The 23312-nt window shown below is 44.3% G+C and overlaps 1 protein-coding gene and 1 pseudogene across 1 annotated transcript in view; both read right to left on the bottom strand.

Moving 5' to 3' along the window:
* The window catches only part of B4galt1 (beta-1,4-galactosyltransferase 1), a 50024-nt gene that overhangs the window by 8233 nt on the left and 18479 nt on the right, over window positions 1-23312 (bottom strand). Inside the window, exon 2 of the mRNA XM_048362420.1 lies at window positions 9510-9745. Within this exon, the coding sequence (XP_048218377.1) occupies window positions 9510-9745 (236 nt within the window). The remainder of the gene's footprint in view (window positions 1-9509; window positions 9746-23312) is intronic.
* LOC125363342 lies at window positions 10982-12377 on the bottom strand (annotated as a pseudogene).

A 23312-nucleotide genomic window follows, 5' to 3' on the forward strand; every position in this document is an offset into this window, starting at 1 on the left:
CCCAAGAAATGGGGCAAGGGCTCTCACAGGACCTGCTGGTCACAAGTGTTTGATCTAAGCAGATGCCTGACAGACTGAATTCATCAATATTTCTCTCTTGGGAGCTGGAAATTTGAAATCATGAATGAGCACTCTGGAGCCAAGGCTCAGGAATAATAGCCTGGAAGAGAGACCTGTGCAGACCTGCTTCAGCCCCTTTCTCCACTGGTGGCCCAAAGCTCCAAAATCTGGCTCATACTTAGAACTAGTTAGACAATTCTCCAATAACCTACACTATATACTACTTCTTACCTGCTTTCTAGTCTGGTCTCATCAGTGGGAATCAGGAGAGGGGACGAACAGGGCATCTGTTAGCTAGGAATGCTAGATGGGCAGAAGGAAGAAAGTGTGTCTTCCTCTTCTTCCTTTGGCATTCTACAAAAGTGAAAAATTTTCTAGGTTTCTTTGACTAAAATGCTTGAGGACTCACCTTTTAAAAAAAAATGAGAAAGACAGCTTAACAAGCTCTACCCCTCTGCCCAACTGAATTAATCAATGCTTCTCTCCTAGGAGTTGGAAATTTAAAATCATGAACTGAAGGTAATTCATTCTCCACAAGGGATGGGAAGACCTCCAGACTCTCTCCCACCAGCACATCCATCAAGTGCACTTCATTCAAGTGAACATTTATCAAGCACTTACTATCACACCAAGTCAAATGTACAATCGTGAGAGATGATTTTTCCCTCTTCTTTTTCTTAGTTATTTGAAACAAGGTCTTGCTATGCATCCAGGACAGCCTTGAACCCTTCATCCTTTTGCTTTGTATCTAAGTGCTAAGATTATAGGTATGCACTATCACTCCACTTCAGGCATGTTGTAAGTCCCAGTAGTGCCAGCTTCTTCACTTCTTAGCTAAGTAATTTTGAGTGAACCACACCTCTCTGGACCAGGATCTTTCCTCTTTTGTGTCATGGAGGTAACCACCAGGTAGGCTTATTAAATGAGACAGAGCATGAAAACACCTCAGCACACTGCCTGGCAATAAATTGGATACTATAGTAGTTACAAGAACAGGTTTTCCCACCCATGTTAAACTATCAAGACCTCCAGACTGTCCCTTAAGAATCCAACCTGAAGTCACCTCCTTTAGTGTTTGTGCCCTTCCCAGCTTCAAGATTTCTTTCCCAAATCTTGTTTCTCTGATGGCTAGAGAATTTCTCAAAAAGGATTAAGACTTAAGTTACTTAAGTCTGTAAAGCTCACATGCTTAGTCTCCAGCCGCAGAACAAAGTCAGAGACCTTTTGAGATCTGTGAAATGTGTTTCAGGAAGTCACATGGTATAGTAAGGAGCCAGTATACCACGGTGTCCTTCTGAAAGACAACCTACTTTTTCTGTTTTTTTTTTGTTGTTGTTGTTTGTTTTTGTTTTGTGCTGGTCCAGGGGACTGTACCTGAGCCTTTATGCTCATGGCTAGTGCTCTACAACTTGAGTCACAGCTCTACTTCTGGTTTTTTGGCAGTGGCTTTGAGCCACAATTCTCAGATCTCAGCCTCCTGAGTAGCTAGGATTATAGGCATGAGCCACGGGCACCCAGATGACAACCCAGGCTTTAAAGGTGGGCTTCACCTTATGTTAGCAGACAAGGCTTACAAATATCTCTTCCTTCTAGAGTAACAGGAGAAGACAGACAGAAAGAAGGTTAAAAAAAAACAAACCCAAAACTAAATTCCCCAAATGACTGAGTGAGGCTGCTGCAAGCAGAAAGACCAAACAAGTGAGGAGAAGACAGTTTTATGAGCAGAGGAACATACTGCCTGGTGAGAGCATCTGTAAAGGCTGTGAAAAAAAGAACATTCAAGAAACTATAAAAGGGGCTGGGAATACGGCTCAGCAGTAGAAGGCTTGCCTTGTATGCATGAAGCCTCAGCACCATATAAACAGAAAAAGCCAGAAGTGGCACTGTGGCTCAAGTGGTAGAGTGGTAGAGTTAGCCTAGAGCAAAAAGAAGACAGGGACAGTGCTCAGGCACTGAGTCCCAGCCCCAGGACTGGCAATAAATAAATAAATAAATCCATGTCTTTAAAAAAGAAAGGCGGGGGGAGAAATTCAGAAAGTGGGTTGGGAGGGATGGGTGAAAATGCTAAAAGGGGGTAACATTAATCAAGATGCATTGTACCCATATACTGCTTTGTTGAATGGCAACTCCTTTGTACAACTACTTAAAGGTAATATTTTTTAAAAATTCAGAATAGATAAAGCCTAAAGGAAATCTGAAAGCAGAAGCAGGTGAAATCATGGGAGAGAAGGGTTGCAGGTTTGCTTAAAGGATTTGTCTTTATTTAGGTCAAAGGGAGCCTTACACTGGATTTTGCATGTCAAGGAGGGATTTGTGCTTCAATCCAAGTGAAGGGAGAGAGAACAGCTAGGAAGCTATTATATGATTCATATGAGACATGGGAGCATAGGCAATAATGGTAGTCAAGAAAAGAATGCCTCTCTCAGGGCTCAAAGCACAGATTCCTCTTCTGCCGCACATGCCCAGGGCGTACTTGGGGTGCACCCCACTTGGGGTGGGGGATGGTTCAGGACAGGTAGCAGGGTCTGGTCTAACCACCAGGAATATCCTTAGTGTAGTTAAGGAAGGCCTTCCCTATATCAATAGGGAAATAAATGATTGCCTCCAAAAAACCATGGTCCACTTTTGCCCAAATCCTAACTACCTTTCCATCTTGACTTTCCTGGAATAGCAGATCCATATGTATTATCAGTAGATATATCCCCACACCATAATGGGTTTATTAGCCTGTCTTCCACCAAAAGCCAGTAGCATAGCAGTAATGAGGTTGCTTCCAAGACACTCTGTGAGTCAGAATTCTTATGGGATGGGCTGTTGTTCCCCACTAACATGCTCTAGCCCATCATAAAATCACTCCCCACCCCTTAACAGGGGCAATGTTGGCTGAACACTCCCTGTGTGGCTTTCTATACCTCTCAAACACCAAAGAAGGACATGGCTAATACCTACTCACTCATGGATTCACAACAGTTGGGGCTGGTTTTTAACTGCAACAGTACAGTACAGTTAACTCTGGGCTTAAACATAAGCACTCAACCAAACTTGGCTCTGAGATTTAAGTTTTTCACCCAGTGAGTAGAAGAAACTGACCAACCAGGATCATGAACCAGGTTCAAAAGGCAGTTCTCTTTGGCCAAAATCATTCAGAGGAGTGAGTACATCCTTGACCCTTGTTATAAAGGAACACATCAGAAGAAATGAGCTCATAGAGAGGTCCAACAGGGATTCTGGGTGTGGTACATAGAGAAGTTTTAAATCTCAGCTCTACCTAAGCTAGAGTGAATGCCTGCCTCTTGCCTGGCCAGACCCATACTGTTTCTAGACCCATACTCCCACATCTGAAAATCTAGCCTGGAGAAATGTTCCTACACATGGAAGAAGTCAACACAGAACAAACTTCAGACCTAAAGATATTTACTACTATATTATCTACAGTCTTCTGAGGGAGGAAAAGTTAATATAGTAGAAACTCAATGTTCAACTACTACAAAGCATGGAAAGTAATAAATATGAAGACTATGAAGTAACATGGGAAGATGGAGATGATATGGAATTTAAGGGAAAAAAAAGCAAGACACAAATGTTTATATATACATTAAATATGAGCTCAACTGTGACTTAATTTAAAGAAAGCAAAATCTCTGACCTCTGTACAAAAGGCTGGCTTCCAACCATTTCAGTGTTTCCAGTAGTCCTGTGCACTTGCCTAAGAGACCCCACATTCACCTGAGTATTCACACAGCTCCCCATGTCCAGCAGGACCTGACTCTGCATTTGATGTGAGAACATTACCAGTGTGGTGGTGGCGGCGGCAGTGGCAGCAGCAGTGGCACCAGTAGTTAGGATGGCAGCAGTAGGTAAGTCGGTTTTCCTCTCTCTATAGGAGGCGGAGAGTACAGAGGAGAAGGTAGGTGAAGAGGAAGAAGCAGATCTCAGAGAGGAGTTCTTCCTTCAGTTTGCTTTTTGTTATAAACAGGAAAAAAGTAAAGGCAACAAGCCCCTGCTAAAAGGGAGAGAAAAAAAAAAGAAAAAAGAGAGAAGGATGTATGCAAGGGAGTGTGTTAAGGGAAAGAGAGGAAAATGTCAAGACTACAAAAGGAAAAGGGCCCATTCTGATCACCCTTATTCCAGGGCAAAGGCAAAGTCCTGATAAGTTATCATTTTCTTGTCATGGAATCAAAGGTGAGCAAAGCAAATGGCATTTCCCAGAACAATGTCCAGGGAGGCAATTCACCAGTGACGAGTACCAGTAAGTGCTTCAATACATTCCCCAGGAGAATGGAGAGGTGGGGCCATTGAGGGTAGGGGAGAGCATAGGAGCAGGACTCAGACAGTGGTGGCACAAACACTCCCATTTCCTTTCCCCCACTCAACACATCTACCCCCCCACAGGCTCTGAAAGGACCAAATGGTCAAAGGAAGGGGAGGGCAGGACAGACCAGCACTACCCCTTCTGACGCCATCCTCATACATATCCACAGCTGAAGGAAGAAAGAATAGCAGAGGTGTTGGAGGGGGAAGCACATAGATGATAAGATATAAACCAAACCAGTGGGGCAAAGCCTAGGTAGCCATCTTCACTAATGAGGTGGTTCTACTAGTCTGCTTTATCCCAAATGATCCTGATCTCATGTAGGAATCAGCTGTCCGGGTCAGTAATGAGAGTACTTGAGGTTTGAGAACAGATACTCCTGTTCACTGAGAATACAAAGGACTGTATCCAAATAGTTATTAACAAGCAGCCCGAAACTATCATATTATCATCCTTAAAACACTACACAGATGAAAAGGAGAGAAAAAATATTTAAATCAGACAAATACCCCTGGGACAATGATTTGGTTCCTCTTTCTGCTTCCTCACAGCCCTTTAGGGAAGCCTAACAAGCAGACAAGCCTCCTAGAGGCTCTGTGGCTATTAATCAAAAGCTAAGTTCCCCTCTTGTGAACTAATAAGACTCACAGGGTAGGTAAGGGCATATGGGTCATTCCAGGAATAAACATGGCAAAATGGAGCATTCCTAAGAGCTAAGATGACTCCTGTCTAAGTGCTGGCTCTGCTGCTGGCCATTGTGCACTTACCTGTAGCCGTCCCTCAACAAGAACAATGAGAAGTCTTCACTGGAAGACTTGGCCAAAATCCAAAGATCACAAATGAGTTTTATGTCTATGAATAACCAAAAGGCTAAACTGGTTGTTAGCATTTTTTTTTTCCTGAAAAAGTTGTCATTCTGTGGGCTATACCTTGGTCAGCACTGAGCAGGGAGTTTTACAGAGAGACCCCAGAGAGCTGCTATGCAGATTCCCAAAGGTCATATGAACAGGCCAGGAAAAAAGATTTTACTTTCAAGAGGCATGGATCCATCCAGAGAACCAGGAACAAGGGCTCTTGAAAGTGAGTGTAAATAAGACAGACAGGACTCAGAGGGAGGCCTCAAGTTCAAAATTTCAATCATGTCTATATTAGACTATATAGATGAACTGCAAGGACAGGAGGTAGGAAGGAACTGGCTTGAGAGGCTGGGAATTCAGGGACCAGAATGAGGCATACAGAAAATTATCCCTTGTTGGAAAGCACCAAGTGATCTGGGAACAAGAAGAAAGGAAAAGTCAGTTCTATTCCAGGAGAACTTCAGCTCCATGGAATTAATGAAGTGTGGAACTAAACGATGCTTAGAAAGAAAGCCTCAGAGAAAACAGAAATGATAGCATAAGCAAGAGCACGGGCAGAAAGGATAGGTGTCTGGAGATGGTCTCAGACACTAATGTCAGGGCTTAGCATCTCAGGTCCTTGCCTATGGGCACTGGAAAAAAAGGTTTAAAGAGAAGTACTAATGTGATCAGAACTAAAAAGAGCTCACACAGCTAAGTGAGGAAACCAGAAGCACCAGAAAATCTGGAATGGAGAAATAACTGTTGGCTGCTGGCTCTGGTCCAAAGGTGCCATGGTTATGAGACACCCACATTTGTGTCTGTATGCCTCCTTGTTTTACAGTATTTATGATAATTCTCAAAGCATTCCGCATTTCCTTATTTAGGGCTAGTGCTGACAGTTGGCTATCTGCCTTCCTGACATCTAGGTGACTTTATGGCTTCCTTTACAGACTGAAGTATGAGGAAATACAGAGTACATTCCCCATTTGCTATGATACCTTGACATTCACCTCTATACCAAGGTCCAAACTCAACTTAAGGCGAGGTATTGGAATCTCTTAGGGGATCACTTGGCTGTAAGAGTGGGATAAGCTGGAGTCCTAATGAGATCCATAAACACCAGTGTGCCAAGGTAGGAGGAAAGGTGTAGATCCAGAGGACAAAAAGCCACACTTACTTAACTGGTAAAGCCCCTTCCACTCACCTTTCCAGCACACACATTTTGAGATAAAAGCTGTTGTGGTAGGTATTAAGAAATAATTTGTTACAGGGGCCTACACTGAATAGTGTGGTTAACAATTTCCTATGAACAGTATGAGCAACAAAAACCTCTGAGAGGGGCTGGAAATGTGGCTTAGTGGCAGAGTGCTCACCTAGCATGCATGAAGCCCTGGATCCAATTCCTCAATACCACATAAACAGAAAAGGCCAGAAGTGGTGATGTGGCTCAAGTTGTAGAGTGCTAGCCTTGAACAAAAGAAGCTCAGGGATAGTGCCCAGGCCCTGAGTTCCAAGCCACAGAACTGGCAAAACACACACACACACACACACACACACACACACACACACACACACACACACACACACACGACCTGTGAGAGTTTTCTCCTGGGGGGAGGGGAGACTTAAGATACAACCTTCTGAAGAAGTTCATAAGTCAACACATGGTCCTTGAGTCCTCTGAGATTCTATTATCTGGTTCACAGCATAATTCATTATGATCTGACCCCATGGACCCCTTCCCCACAGTAAGATAAAGAGAAAATTGAGTCAGGGAGAAACAAGAGGGAAGAAGAACAGTAAAGAGTTTATCATCACAGTACTGAACAGAAGCAATAGACAGGAAAAATGGAGGGTAGAGAGGAAAGACAAATAATGTTTACTGAAGGTTATCACGTACCACGTGCTCGAAAGCCCAGTAAGGGAGATATTAAACTTCTTCTACCTTGGAAAGGAATAAGGTCTGAAGCGCTTACTGGCCTGGCCAAGGTCACTAAGAAATAACAAGGCCAGGTGAGCATGGAGCTCACTTGGACATCAGACTATGTGGAGGACCTCAGACAGAAGCTAAATGGCCTCAAGTAGAATTACTATGATATAGTGAAAAGACACTAAACTTGGGAGTCAGGAGCTGGTGACTGAACCTACAGACCTGCTATCAATTATGTAATTCTCTACTGGTTATTTTTTCTCTCTGAGTCTCGGTTTCCAGACCTGTTATATACAGTAGCAAATTTCAGTCTGGCCTTTAGAGGTCTGGGCAAGTCCTAGCAAACACCGAAGGGAAACTGATAATATGGAAATGAGGCATGGCCGCCATTTTAAGTAGAGTAGCATCACTGTGGCCTGCTATAAATGGGGGCTATGTATAGCATTTCAATGAGACACAAATAAGTTCTGTACTAAAAAAAAAATCTGTTTTGAGGGGCTGGGAATATGGCCTAATGAGTGCATGCCTCACATACATGAAGCCCTGGGTTTGGTTCCTCAGTACCACATATATAGAAAAGGCTAGAAGTGGCACTGTGGCTCAAGTGCTAGCCTGGAGCAAAAAGAAGCCAGGGACTGTGCAAAGGCCCTGAGTTCAATCCCCAGGATTAGCCAAAAAAAAAAAAAATCTGTTTTGGAGCCTCTGGACTAGATGTCCAGAAGTCACTCTTATTTAAAGCATTCTTTCTCATTGCAAATGGGGGACGCACAAGATATGGAAGACGAAAGAGCTCTATTGCGGCTAATAGCTCTTAAGGTTTACTTGCTCAACAAATAATGCACTAAAGTCAAAACCAGGCACAAAAATCTTTCTTACTGTTCTATAATAAGCTGCTTCTTGACTTATCTGGACTATGTATTTTTCTAAAAGGCTAACTGGGGTGAAACTGGAATGGAAGACAAGCTGGGAAAGAGGAAGAAAAAGGTTCTTCCTAAGATGGAAGAAGCTGGTGGAAGAGAAGAAAAAGATGGTTGGGTGTGGTGGTACACACCTGTAATCCTAGATATTCAGTAGGTGAAGATAGAAAGACCAAGATCTGAAGATGACCCCAGAAAAAGAGCAAGATCCCATCTGATTAATGATAATAGTTAATAGCAATAATAACAAAAGGAATGGGGTATAGCTTAAGTAATAGAGTGCTTGCCTAGCAAGGCCCTTGGGTGCAATCCCCAATTCTTCAGTACTAGGGACCAAAAACAAGAAAAGAAAATGATCTCAGATGGAAGCAAGTTGCACCTGCAAAAAGTTGGCTGAAAGCCAAATAGATAGGACTGGGACCTTGTACTTCTTTATGCCCTCCCAGCAGTAACTGAGACCAGCACTGTGTCCCAGCACTACTCAGAATGCTATATGGACAGACTGCTATTTCTGACTTGCCTGTGAACCTAGGGAAGGGCACACAGAAGAGCCTCCAGATTCTGATGGAAGCAATAAATAACCTTTCTACTTCCAGCAGACCCAGAATTGACCTTGAAATGAAGTAGATGCTGGGGCAATGCACAAAAGAACATAGTTTGTCTCTTCAAATGAGTTTCAATGAAATTTGGAACAAAGGTCAGGCATGTCACTGTACCTAAGCTTATCACAAATTTAAGCATTTGGGATAAACTTAAATACCAAAGTTATATATTCTTAGAAAAGTAACAATGCTCCTCAAGTAGACTGGAATAAACAAAGTTAATTCTGGAAATCAGTCTGGTTCTGCAGATTGTAGTGATGAAGGCTGGCAAGTCTTCGGCGTGAGCTTCCTTAGCAGAGTAAAAGCCCAACACACCATGGATCAGACACTTTTCTCAGACACAGCTCTGTCTACACAACTCTCAGATGGCCTGTGTGTGAATCAAACTTCCCAGACATTTCACCAGCAAACTGTCTCCTATGGTGCCTCAGAAGACAATGAGCCAACCAATTTTTACCTAAAAGTCTGACATCTAAATAGGCAGTTCTGTTTTTCAGAAAGAACAAGGAAAACATAAAGCTACTCAAAGTCAGGAAATTACCCATATTCTGCTGTGGGCTAATTAAGATTAACTTTTTTTTCCCCCTTTCAATTTTGCCAGAAGATTACTTCCAAAAAAGAAAAACATCAAAACACACCTTAGCAGTTTTCCTTGGTTGATAGCAGATAGCAACAGGCAAGTCCACTGGTTGGTATTTAGTTCATCTGTACTGTTTAAATATGGGTGGTGATAATGGCCCTGTTGGCTTTTCACTGAAAACTACCTAAGTATGAAATCACTCCCCTCTCCTTCTGCTTATACACCATTTGTATAATCTCCTTTCCCCATTGCATCCTCCCAGACCTCACCTGGTTGATAACATAGATGCCATAGTCCAACTGCTGGCGCTGTAGAATTGGGTGCAAGTAATAGAGCCAATACTTGAGGTGCTCCTGCCGATTGCGGAATGGAATAATGATAGCCACCTTATGAGGAGAGATGCAGTCTTCAGGGCTGTGACGGCCACCCATCTTCACTTCGGGGTTCTGTTTTGCCAAAAGATCCAGATCCACAGGAAAATTAAACTGAATCAGCATGGGGCCAACTAGAGAAAAGGAGGGAAGGAGAAGTTAGAAAGCCACAGGATACAACACTCTGAATGCACAAGATGACCACCACAGCTGCAGAGGAGCTATCTTCTCTTCAGGGACAAGGGGAGGAGGGTAATATAGCTGTGCAAAAAGCACTTGGGCCCAGCACTGGGTGCGATGTCCAGCACAAAAGTGACCATTTCAGGAAATACCTCAGTGTTGAAAGTCCTGAGTCCTAGACCCTCAGTGCTGGGCCAACTAAAACAATTGGTTCCCAGATGAAACCCTCCCTGCCCCAAACCCTCCCTTTCTAACTCACTATAAAATGACTGTTGAAAAGATCAGTGAGCACAGATGATAAAGCATTTTCTTATAAATTCTGAGGCTGAGATCTAGCTCTGCCACCAGCAGAGATGTAAAAGGCCACAGTTCTTTGAATTTATTGTAACTGAGGAAAGGGATGTGAGAAAGGGTGGAGAGTAGAGGTCAGCAGTGTGGAGGAAAAGGGCTTCAAACCAGGAAGTGGGAAACAGAAGGGAACTGATATAGAACTGAATCAAACTTGAGGGGAAGGGATAGAAGCAATAAGACCCTGGGGGACTGGGCATAAGAAACAGCTGGAAAGAACCTTTTTTTTTAGAAATACAGCCTGTTTTCTATTCTTTATGCCTAGGTCCATGAACACACTTTGTTAAGTGCCCAGTCCAGCACTCGGGCAGGAGGAGATGGTTGGGTTAGGTAGGGGGGTGGGAGGGGGACCTGGGGCCCTAGGCGCTTCAAGCCATGGTTGCCCTTACAGGCTCAACCTAGACCACCTGGCCTTTTGTAAAAGGCAGCCCCATTGATAGGCTTTTATTTTCAGGTGGGCACTGGACGGAGGCTTGCTCTGGTTGCACAAGATGTAGTAGGAATCACTACAAGACATCAGAACTTAAAGGGGAGGTAGCTATCAGAAAGACTGTGGTTCTAGGCTAGCCTTGGGCAAGAATGTTCATAAGACTTCAAACAGCTAGGTGTAGGGAAGTGCCTGTCATCCCAGCTACTGCAGGAAGCATAATACTGATTCTATCTCAGAAATAACCAGAGCTCAGGCTGGGATGTAACATGCTCAGTGGCAAAGCGCTTGCCTAGCAAGGGCAACATCCTGGGTTCAATCCCCAGTACCAAAAAAGAAAAGATAAAATAGTTAAACAAAAAACAGAGCTCAACTCAAACTAGAGTACCTGTCTAGAAAGCACAAAGAGAAGTTCAAACCTAAGTATTACACCCCCCACCCCCTCAATCACTTTCAGGCTAAGACTATCCTGTAAATGTGAGACTTTACCCATGGGCCCCAGGTCACTACCCTTCCACACTATCCTGCCACTCTGAGATAATGCTCTACTTTTAAAATACATTTACTTAGGTACAAAGTGAATGTGAAAAGTAACCACACTTGGTCACAGCTCTTGGGCCTGAACCTTTGCAGAGCAGGCAGAAGTCTAATCTCTGTGAGACCCTTCTAGGCAGATGAATCTTAGTACCACCCTCATGGACTCTGCAGGCACCCAGGTCAAAAGAAACCTGGAGAATTTTCCTCTAAGAAGCACCTCTTGTCCCCCAGCAGCCAGACATCAACTCCCAAGACCTTGAAGGCAAGGCTCAGGGTCACTCCAGAAAGTAGCCACTTGCTTCACCTGGCAGGAGGGATTCCCCCAGGCAGGTCAGTAGGTAATCAGGGTGGGAACCACACAGCAGCCACAAAGCCCAATCATGAAATCTAGTAGTGAGCAAGCTCCCAGGCGGAGAACACCCAGGGCTCTGGTGGGTATCAGGCCACCCACTCAGTCATCAGAGCCTCCCTTCTGCTTGCTGTCTGTGGGATGGACTCTTTCCACAGTCCCTGCTATGTCACTTCCTTCTTTTACTGCAGGGGGAAGAAGAGTCGGAATCATGCCGCTGGCATCTAGGCCGGGCCAGGAGAGGGAGATGAGGAGGTAGACTCAGCCTCCTTTCTCTGTTCTTTGTCTTTCTTCTTCTTATGCTTCTTATGTTTCTTCTTCTTTTTCTTTTTTCTTTCTTGCTTTTCTTGTGGCTCTCATCACCAGGTTCCACCTTGTCTTCAATGTGTGGCTTCCTTTTGGCAGCTGCTGGAGAAGAACCTCGGCTGCTGCTGTCCACACGGTGGTGGGTGAACACCGACAGCCCCAGCTTGGCAGCTTCCTTATCCTCCTGTGACAGGGCTACACGGCCCACTGAGCCACTCGTGCTGTCCAGCCCCAGTAGCCGATCTACACCTTTCTCTTCCGAATCTCCTCCCTCTCGCTTGCAGATTTCCACAAAGTCCTCTTTGCTCAGGCCGGTGGGCTGCTTCCTCATGTTCTTGTAGCCCAGCGCAGCCAGCAGAGCCTCGTGTTCGGCCTCCTGCCACCGCCGCCAGTTCCTCCTCGAGGCTCGGCCCCGCGCACGGTGCGCGGCCCTTCACATACCAGGTGAGGTCGCGGCCCTTTTGCCAGCAGCCCACAGGGGCCATCAGCGAGTTACCCAAGTAGTTTTCCCTCTGCTTGTCAGTCTTCACATCTTCCCAGTTAAACTGGTCCTGCCCGCCGCGTACACCGCCGCAGCTGGAACCGAACATGGCACCAGACACAACGCAGGGCCACCAACGCTGGCAGCCACAGAATACTAGGCCCGACTTTTCTCTGGAAAGAACGTTTTTTAAAATGCTTAGTGAAAGTAGGGGGTGCCAGCTGCTAGTGGCTCATGCCTGTAATCCTAGCTATTTAGGAGGCTGAGATCTATATAGGATGGAGGTTTGAAACCAGCTAGAATAGAGAAGTCCATGAGACTCCAATTAACCACCAAAAGGCTGGAAGTGGAGCTGTGGCTCAAATTGTTTATTACTAGCCTTGAGCAAAAAAACTCAGGGACAGTGCCCAGGCCCTGAGTTCAAGCACCAGGACCAGCACAAAAAATAGACAAATAGAGGGTAAAACAACCAAAGGGATAAAGATGGAGTTAATTAGGGATGGCTCCAATGTTTCTGGCCTAAAAGAACAGGGTCCAGACAGTGAGTCAGCAAGAACATTTGGCTCACAGAAAAACTGATGAGATGGTTAAGATCCAGAAACAGGCATGTGGCACACATGGAGGGGTCCAGGCACACACAAGGGGATCATGGACAGAGCTAAAACTTAAACCTACACTTGCAGAACTCCCTGAACTTCAGATTTTCTCCAAATAGTTCCAGGAGACAGAAGACCCAGCAAGATGCTCAGTGGAAAACATAGCCTTTGAGCTGGACACTGGTGGCTCAGGCCTGTAATCCCAGCTATTCAGACAGCTGAGATCTGAGGATCTCAGTTCAAAGCTAGTCTCTTATCTCCAATTAACCACCCCAAACCCACAGCTGTGGACCTATCACTTTCCTGCTAAGAGCCTGCTAAGGCTGTGGCCTTACTTAGGCAACAAGGCCTTCCAGTCAACTGTCTGTCCCCACTGCATAATTATAAACTATCAATATCTGTCCACACCTTCCCTTTTGCCAGATGTTCTTCTCTAGCTCCTCAAACTGGCAATTTTTGCAATGAGTGTCTGACATCAATTGAGATGCAGCCTTTCAATCTCTGACAACTGCAGAGCTCAGGAACTAGGTAGGGGGAAATCTCAAAAGCTCTGCTTTCTTTCTGCCTACGACCTCCCTTCTTGGAGGCCAAGAACCTCATAGCTCTGTCTTTCACAAGACTTCCACTGACTTAGCTCCAACTTTTCAGATGCCTCAGCTACCCTAAGCACCATGTTCCAGGACTAAGTCAGTGGTTACCCTGGATCAGTTTTTCCAAATCCTGTCATCAGAATTTCCTCAGGGAATTGGTACAAATATAGACTCTCAAGCTCCTCCTCTAGAGAGTGCAACTCAGCAAATTCTGGAAGGGATAATTAACCAGGATCAGTTGGGCAATAAGTAGGGAGCTGAGAGGCTCTCTTCACAAACCTTGAGGCTTTCAGGCAAGGCCTCAGGACTTCCCTCTACTTCTACCCTTCCCCATCAGGTATACCAGGCCTGGCCTGCAGAAATCCCCTGTTGGGGACTCAGTTTTGGCCTTCGTGGGGGAAGGGCGCCAAGAGTGAGACGCTGCCTTTCCCCCAGTCCTGGGACAGTGTAACAGGGAGTCCCTCCCACATTCCGGCCTCAACTGGAAGAGAAGACCCCGCCCCTGGGGGAGGCAGACACGCGCATGCCACCATGATAGGGGTTGTCCAGCCCACAAAGGAAGTTTCATGACATCACCTGATGGGCAGCCCGGCTTAGCCAATGGCCCAAGTCCTTTCCATTCCCGCCATTACCGCTATATAAACCCCCCTCCCAATTAAATCCTTGGAGACCCATTCAACCATCCAACCGTCTCCCCGATATCTTTGTCCTGCGGCTCCTGACACATTATGGGGGGCCGAGGAAAGGATTTCGGCATCCCACTTCACCTTAGAGCAGTCCAGTAAGGACACGCCTTACTCCTTCTGCCGGTATGAGGGGTAGGGCAGAGCTTCTGCCATAGAATTGAGGTTCAGGCATTCCCCTGGGAGATAGGGGGAGAAGGGGTCCTAGAGACCCCAACATTTGGGCATCTCCTCCGGAGAAGTGAGGAGAAGGGGTCCTCAGAGGCCCCGACAATCCCCAGCTTATGAAGCACATGAAAAGAAGACAAGGCGTGTCTCACTTCACAGCCCTACATTTGCCTTTGGTTCTGAAGATACTGTTAAACATAACCCCCGTTTTTGAGAACCAAGAAGCATTTGGGCTGCCATACTACTAATTTGTTCACATCTTCTAAAACCAACACAGAGGGCAAGATTTCACACTTCAGGCTGCCCAGACAAATCACTTACTGACAAGTATCCTAGAATGGCACTTGCAGGGACTACAGAAAGATGGTCCTGAGGTAAAGTACCTCAGGCAAGGGAAAGTTTCCTGGGCCCTGTAGTGACTTGCTAGAAGTACCTTGAACAAGTGCCATCCATTCTCAGGATACAATTTACCCTATTTGCAGGGATTGGACTGGAGTATTTAGAAAGACCTGAATGCTCAGGGACACTCGGAAACCAGGACAATAGGGACCCAACCCCAGACCTTGTGGAAATCTTCCAGAAGATTTCATCTTCTGCTCTCATCTTCCCTTACCTATGGGGGCATGAATAACCATGTAGGCAGGAAGAATGAGTGCCATGGATGGGAGACTTAGAAAGAAGTCTTGACTACCAGCATCACACTCACTCATGTGCCCATTATCTTGCCACCCATGCTTTCTCAGCCTCTTTTCTTGATATCAATCTTCACTGATGCTCTCCCTAGACATTCTTTCTTGTTTTCACTTAGGTAAAGATATCTTTCTTCCAACCCAAGCCAAAGGATATGGCTAGCTGTCATGAAATCCTAAACAAGACCTTCCTCAAATTAACTCTTATTCAAACTTATTCATCAACACCTACAAACTAACTTGCTTCCCTTCCACGGTTCCCTCAGCAACTGATAATGCTCACCACCCAGAATGGAGCTGATGCATCTTTCATTCCCCCTCCTCTTTCCCAAAACCCAACACACACACACACACACACACACACACACACACACACACACACACTCAATGACATGCTGAAAATCCAAAGTCTACCATAAAACCAATCTATAATTCTGCCATGTCTGTTTAAAGCAAATTCTCCCTGGGATGTGTTGAGATTACTTTCAAGTTGGATCAACCAATACTTTTTAGGTACCAAGTGAATGCCAAGTTGCATGCCAGCCAAGAGGAGTGGGCTGAAGGAAGGAGGATGGACAAGACAGTTCCTGTCTTCCAGAAGCAACCTGACGAACATATAGCAGAATATAAGTGAAAATTTCCCTGGTTTATCTGACCACAACTTACTCCTCTACTGGCTCTGTGCAGAGTTTTATCACAGACAGCCTCTTCTCATTCTGCTGTTACTATCTGTGACCCTCTCATAACCCTCATCACACGCCTCCATAACATCAAAAGCACTGAGCCTCAATTCACCCTCCTTGCCCAATTTGACAATTCTTTCTGTACCTTCTCTCTCTTGACACCTCCACAACTCTTGAGTGTCCTGAGCCCATACCATTGAGATTGAAGAGCTTCAGCAGCACCAGATCTGGAGTCAAATGTCTTCTGGGATCCAGTGTCAGCTAGAGGCTTCTCCTGACATGCTACAGGGCTCCATCCACTGAGAACAAACATCCAAAGGGCTCAGATTCCAAGAAGGCAACAATTAACACTACTCAGAATCATGCAGCCAAGCAGCCAATTTCAGTGTCACTGCCTGGGACCACAGGTATAGGACTGATAGCTAAACGCTTTGGGTCAATCCTTAAACCAAGCCAAAGCACCCTTGCTGTGTGGCGCATGGCATGTGCTACCACAGGCCTTCAGCCCTGCTGGGCTGGCTTATGTGTTTTCTTGGCTCTGGAAGCTGGGAAGCAGGGTTATATAAGCAGATGAGCAGATGTGAGCTGTCCTCAGCTCCCCCAGCTCAAGCTCCGCCACGTGGGCCATTCAGCTGGGAGTCTAGGTCATGGCCTTGCATGTAAGTTGCTCAATAACTTCAATGTGTGAGTTCAACTCAAGACAAATTCCACAACTCTCTTGCCCAGCACAGTAAACCCAAACACACACTTGCCCCTCTATCAAAAGCAGTGCTAATCTAAGCCAACCCCAGCACAGGCTCCCACCTAGCTTTCATGCTGGCTGGGCCACTAGCCAGTCCCCAGCAAAATGAGCTGTAATATCTAGTTGACTACTTTCCAACTGATTAGCTAGTATATGCTTCAGGACTCAGTCCTTGGCTGTGTCATGCAATCCTTTGGCAAATCTTTGCCAGACTGACAAGAAATTACTAAAAACCATGTATCCCACGTAGGTAGTTTTATCAAATTTTTGGCTGGTTAACTGAAGATAAGAATATCACAAACTTTTATGCCAGGGGCTAGATTCAAACTGATCATTAGATCTCCACCTACTGAGTAGCTGGGTAGTATGTGATTAAAAAGCTCTTAAAATTAGTTGCTAAGTGTTAATGCTCTCAGGTGGGCAGAGAGACCAGCAAAGCAATGGTGATGAATCTGACAGTGGTAAGAACAAGCTGAACTGCTACAAAGGGAAAACAACTCTAGCTAGAGAGTCAGGGAAGACATTCAAGGAAAGCTTTGCAGAGAACAGCTACCTCAAGCTGGGCCCCTCAGCCTGTGGGAGGACTCAGCAGATTTGTGTCCACTTGCCAGTGAGCTCTCTTGGCTGCTACACACACAAAGTACAACAAAATAACTTTATTCAGGTAGACATGCACAGCTATTCTCAACAAAATAACCTTACTCAAGTAGACTCCCTATCTCTCTATCACTGAACCAAGGAAGGAGTTTCAGTAAGCTACTGGAAAGTCTGATGAAAGACCATGTGATGGAGAACACCAGAAAGGATTCTTAATTTTCATGTTAATCATTTCTCACCTGGCTTTTTTTGTTGTTGTTTTGTTGGTCCAGGGGCTTGACCTGGGAGCTGTCCCTGAGCTCTTTTGCTCAAGGCTAGTGCTCTACCACTTTGAGACACAGCCTCACTTCTGGTAGTTAATTGGAAATAAGAGCCTCACGGATTTTCCTGCCCAGGCTGGCTTCAATGATTCTTAGATCTCAGCCTTCTGAGTAGCTAGGATTACAGGTGTGAGCGACTCGCACCGAGCTATTGTTGCATATTTAAATCTACCTCATGAAGTGTTCAAAGATTCTACAAACAATTTACTTCAATGGGATGTTCATATACATATTTTATTATGCCTTTGAGGGTCTTAAAAATGGAACTATCAGGGCTGGGAATATGGCCTAGTGGCAAAAGCACTTGCCGCATATACATGAAGCCCTTGGTGCGACTCCTCAGCACCACATACATAGAAAAAGCCAGAAGTGGTGCTGTGGCTCAAGTGTTAGAGTGCTATCCTTGAGCAAAAAGAAGCCAGGGACAGTGCTCAAGCCCTGAGTTCAAGCCCCAGGACTGGCAAAAAAAAGGAACTATCAATAATTTAAACTATAATCCAAACATGGGAAAGGTTGACTCCCCTCTTTATTTCCATTCTGAATAATTAAGTGATTAAAGTAATTTATTTCCAAAGTAAATATTTCAAATCCTAGAACTTGGTTACCTTATGCATTTCTTTTCTTTTTCGTCAGTCCTGTGGCTTGAGCTCAGAGCCTGGGCACACTGCCCCTGCACTTCTTTTTCTCAAGGCTATCACTTTACCACTTCCACTTGTCCACAGTGCCACTTCAGGTTTTTTCTTTTTATATGGTACTGAAGAATCAAACCCAGGGTTCCATGCATGCTAGGCAAGCACTCTACCACTAAGTCACATTCCCAGCCCAAGAATTATCTATTTCTATTGCTGATGTTAATACCTTTGGGGCACACACACACGGAATACAAATTAAACACCCACTGTTCTTTCCACTAACTCATCACTCAGACCTGAAAGAAAGAAACCATTTTTTCAGTGAACTTATCTGTGGTCTTAGAATTCTACATTTGGCGACACAGAGAAGAAAAAAGTATTTGCTCAAAAAATAAAGAAGCCTACCGGAGAAGATCTATACAGCAAGCCAAGTGGGAAGCTGTATCATAGTAGGAGCAGTTGTTCCCCCTCCATCTTTGTGTTCTGAGCAGAATTACCCCACTTTACAGTCCTCCAAAATATGACCTGAAGGTGGCCTCTCTGGCAGTGAACCTCCAGGCTCAGTGGAACTGTCATTTCTCATGCCTTGCTATCTATCTAATTATAGTCCTATGTAACCTTCAAAGGCCAAGTACTCCAGTTTGTTATCAAAATGCTGGTGAGCTTGGACTATTGCAATGGTTCCCAAAGTGTGGAATGCCAGAAGAGTCATGTGGCAAAGAGTGTGAAAAATGCAAATTCTTGGGCTTTTTGTTGTTTTGTTTTTATGTCAGTACTGAAGATTGAACTCAGGGCCCTTCATTCTCTCTCTTGGCTTTTATGCTCAAGGTTAGCACTCTACCCCTTGAGCCACAGCTACACTTCCAGTTTCTTGCTGGTTAACTGGAGATAAGTCTCACAGAGATTTCTGCCCATGCTGACTTGTACCTCTGATCCTCAGATCTCAGCCTCTGAAGTAGATAAGATTATGGAGCTTTCAATGCCCAGCCTCACCAGAGATTCTGATTAGCCTAGGGCTGGGTTTCAAGAAGTTGGATTTTAATAAGCATTCTAGTTTAATTTGTTTGCTCATTTGTTTATTGACTTATCTGTGCTGGGGATTGAACCCAGGTCCTCCTGCATGCTAAACATGTGCTCTACCAACTGAGCTACACTCTGCAGCCTCAGCACTCTAGGTAATTTTAATATAAACTCCTGGATTATATTTTGAGAAATGCTAGTTTGCAGGTTTACTTATTAATCACTAACCTCCCTTCCACCCCATCAAGGTTCTTTAAATGTATGATACTAAGAATACCAACTTGTAGGTAGAATGTAGCTTAATAGCAGAAGGCATGCTCATCATTTGCAAGGCCTTGCTTTTGATCCCTAGCACTGAAAAGAGAAAGACTGACATGGAGGGAGTTAGCGGAAGACAATTTATACCCCAGAACTACTATGTATTCCCCCCCCCCCCCCATAATGTATATGATGTACCCGTGTGTCACTTTGGCTTTTCTTTTCTTTTTTTTTTTTTTGGCCAGTCCTGGGCCTTGGACTCAGGGCCTGAGCACTGTCCCTGGCTTCTTCCCGCTCAAGGCTAGCACTCTGCCACTTGAGCCACAGCGCCGCTTCTGGCCGTTTTCTGTATATGTGATGCTGGGGAATTGAACCTAGGGCCTCGTGTATCCGAGGCAGGCACTCTTGCCACTAGGCTATATCCCCAGCCCGACTTTGGCTTTTCTATTTGGAATAATTATCTTTGTCTCCCTCCCTCTCCCTCACCTCTCTTCTTATTTATTTATTTATTTATTTTTGGTGCCAGGTCTTGAACTCAGGGCTTTGATTTCTCATTTGGCTTTCTTGCTCATGGCTGGTGCTCTACCAACTCAGCCATACCTTTACCTTCAGTCATTCACTTGGGCTTTTTGCAGAGGATCAGATATAATAATAATGTTGCAACCAATGACCCCAGTATCTACATTTTAACTCTTCCTCGGTCTTATATTTTCTTTTTTTTAATTTTTGGTTCCATATTATGATATTTTAAAGTCAAATGTTATTTCCTCTTCAAAACGTTCTCTAAGTCCCTGGGGCTAATCAGCCTGCGTTCCACAAGCCTAACTGGTTCAGACTTGCTTTGAGAGCTCAGTGGGGTGGGCATCCGTCTATTTGTCCCTTCCTTCCATTTCTTTGAGGTTAGGGCTTATATACCACCGTACCACCACATTCTACATTTTGGATGGTTCCTGGCAGAACAAGATCAGCACAGACAGCACATGCTCAATTTAGAGTTATAGAACTAACAGAGAACGATGCCATCTTGTCTTTGATGTCTTAGAACATAAGGTTTTGTGCTAATTATGCATCTGCAAACAAAGTAGGAGCGAAACTGTTTGCTGGACTATGCTTTTTGTTTCCAGGTACAGCACCTGACTCATCAACTACATCCCAACCCCAATTTTAAGGTAGATTTTCTTTGGACTATACACCTATAATTCAACAACTGTGGCAATGAATGGTTTCATGTTCCCTCATCAACTCTCCACATTACCACACAAAACTGGCTCTTTGCCAAATGCCATTCATTCTTAGAGAAAGTAAGTCGAAACCTCAAAGTGCAATGTGGGTTCTGAGATCAACAGAAAAGTCTCAGGTGGTCATTCAGTCCAAGATGCTGCCACCAAAGGTACCAAGGCCTAAATCTAAGGATACAATGTCAGTATGAGATTCTACCACAATGAAGGATGGGGACCCATCTCAAACCTAAAGAATCCTTGCAGACCAGAGCCAGAGGAAAAGCCAGGGTTGCCTCACATGAACAAAAATAAAGGCCAAAAAGGCTGGCAGAATTCCTCAAAAATAATCTCAGATTTGCAAAGAGAATAACTGTATTTACCTATTTTTTCCTTTATAAATCCCTTAAAGGTTCTGATGTTCTGAGTGCATTTACACAATAGAAAATAATAACATACATGTTTTTACTATCCCTATGCTATACTTACAGGGAATCTATCTCAGAATCCTTCTCAATTTAGAGATCCAGGGAGCCAACTAAGCAAGGTAGCATAAAAATGAACCTTATTTGATATCACTGATCTAAACTTTTCTTTAAAAAAACAACAACTGTAGAGTGTGTGTGTGTGTGTGTGTGTGTGTGTGTGTGTGTGTGTCTTTTCTTTTTTGGTACTGGGGATCGAACGTAGGATGTTACACTTAATAGGTAAGTGCTTTGCCAGCCAGTAAGCTACATCCCAGTCCCAAACTTTTCTTAAATATATTTCTTGGTTTTGGCTCTGAAATTTAACAGGATAATAGGAGCAAGGAGAAAGTGGAAGGAAACATTGGTGTGACTTCAGAACCAGAGGTATGATGGTTTATCTCTGACCTGGGTTGACTCAAGCAGAAGGTATACAACACCATCAGTGAAGCCACTGAGACCTAGGCCTGGGAATGAAGAACAAGTGACTCAGGGTCAATTAACAAGCTTTCCAGTGTTTGGTGTCTGGGGGAAAATGTCCAAGGAGGAATTCCTACTTTTTTTGGTCCTGACCCAAAGGTAGATTCCTCCTTCTCACTCCCTTAGCTAGAACTGGTATAAATGGTACCTGCCCACAACTATTCACTCCCCTGGGAAAGTCTCCTAGAAACTCCCCCACTGCCCCTGAAGACTGACCTCTTTCCCCTAAAACAAGCACAGATTCAGAAAGGAGAGTTTCAACTTGTCAGGGAAAATGTTTTAGGACTTCCAACTTCAAGCTGTGAAGGTCCCCTGTCTTCTCTGGCCCTCTTCCCAGGCTGGAGTTATTACTGGCCCAGGGCCTGCCACTTGAGAAGTCAAAAGCCACATGTACCTTGAATCCCTTCAGAAGACTACCTCTCAATTCTAAGTAAGGATAGTAGGAAGTTTTGCTCTGTACCTCCCTGACCCATTTATTAGAAGAAATGCAGACATCTGACACAGTCTGTAGAAGCCAAGTGCAATTTCCTTGGAAAGCTTCACAGTAGGAAGACCTTACAGACCAAAGTTCAAATCACTGTTTTATCTCTGAAAAGTCACAGGTAAGTTTTAGAACTTCTGTGACCATGTCAGTGATATAGCACTTTCTGATGCCCAACAGCCCTACAACATGTATTTGCTGAACAAAACATGAATAACACTTGCAGGCAGGCTTTATATTCCAAGAGGCAGATAAGTCATTCTTAATGGAGAGAATTCAAGAAAAACTACAGTGTCATATACTTGCCAAGGAGTTAGCAGTTTCACTATAGCAGAATACCTAAAATGTGTAAAAACAAAGATTCACATACTTACAGCAAAATAAGAGTAGGCTTGAAAGATTATACAAAACAAAGATAAAACAAGCAATCTATAGTCTTATAAAATATAACACTAACAAATAATCTGTTTAGACAAGGTACCTGCAATATCTAAGGCCAGCAAAGGATTAATATCTAGGATGTATAAGGAATCCCTGTGTTTCATCAAGAGACATGTCAACTGAATATATAACACATGACATAACTCTGACAACCGACAAAATACTCAAAAGGCCTGTAGATAACAGAAATGCTTCAGGGTTAATTTCCTCACTGCAAATTATACTATATTCATTCATATAGCAAGAGTCTGAACATTTACAAGTAAAAGGTTATTTATTTATTATAAAATATCAACACTTGAAGAATCAAGAGCATGCCCCAAAATTCTTTGAACTAGTCTAACCATTTTTAGTGTTTCATGTTATGTCAAACTTTCTTTTTTTTTTTTTTTTGGCCAGTGCTGGGCCTTGGACTCAGGGCCTGAGCACTGTCCCTGGCTTCCTTTTTGCTCAAGGCTAGCACTCTGCCACTTGAGCCACAGCGCCACTTCTGGCCGTTTTCTGTATATGTGGTGCTGGGGAATCGAACCCAGGGCCTCATGTATACGAGGCAAGCTCTCTCGCCATATACCCAGCCCCTCAAACTTTCTTAATAACTGAAAAACTTAAAAAAAAAAAAGCTGGGTGGGTGCTAGTAGTTCATTCACACCTGTAATCCCAGCTACTCAGAAGGCTGAAACTTGGAGGACTGCAATTCAAAACCAAGCCAGACAGAAAAGTTTAGGAGACTAACTCCAATTAACCAGTAAAACACCAGACTGAAGGTGTGGCTCAAGTGGTACAGTACTAGCCTTGAACAGAACACAGGATCCTGAGTTGAAGTCCTAGTGCTGCCCCATTTACACCTTTCTTTGAAAAGGGATAGGGTATGGCTCAGCTGTTGAGTACTTCCCCAGTACTGTACCAGGCTCTGGGGGAAAAAAGTTGTAACAATAATAGTCAAGAACACTGGGGTTAAGGATGGGATGAGAATATGACTATGAAAGGGATTTGGGGGGGGGGTGATTAAAAT

Source organism: Perognathus longimembris, chromosome 1 (genome assembly GCF_023159225.1).
Source record: "Perognathus longimembris pacificus isolate PPM17 chromosome 1, ASM2315922v1, whole genome shotgun sequence".
NCBI classification, from domain to species: Eukaryota; Metazoa; Chordata; class Mammalia; order Rodentia; family Heteromyidae; genus Perognathus; species Perognathus longimembris.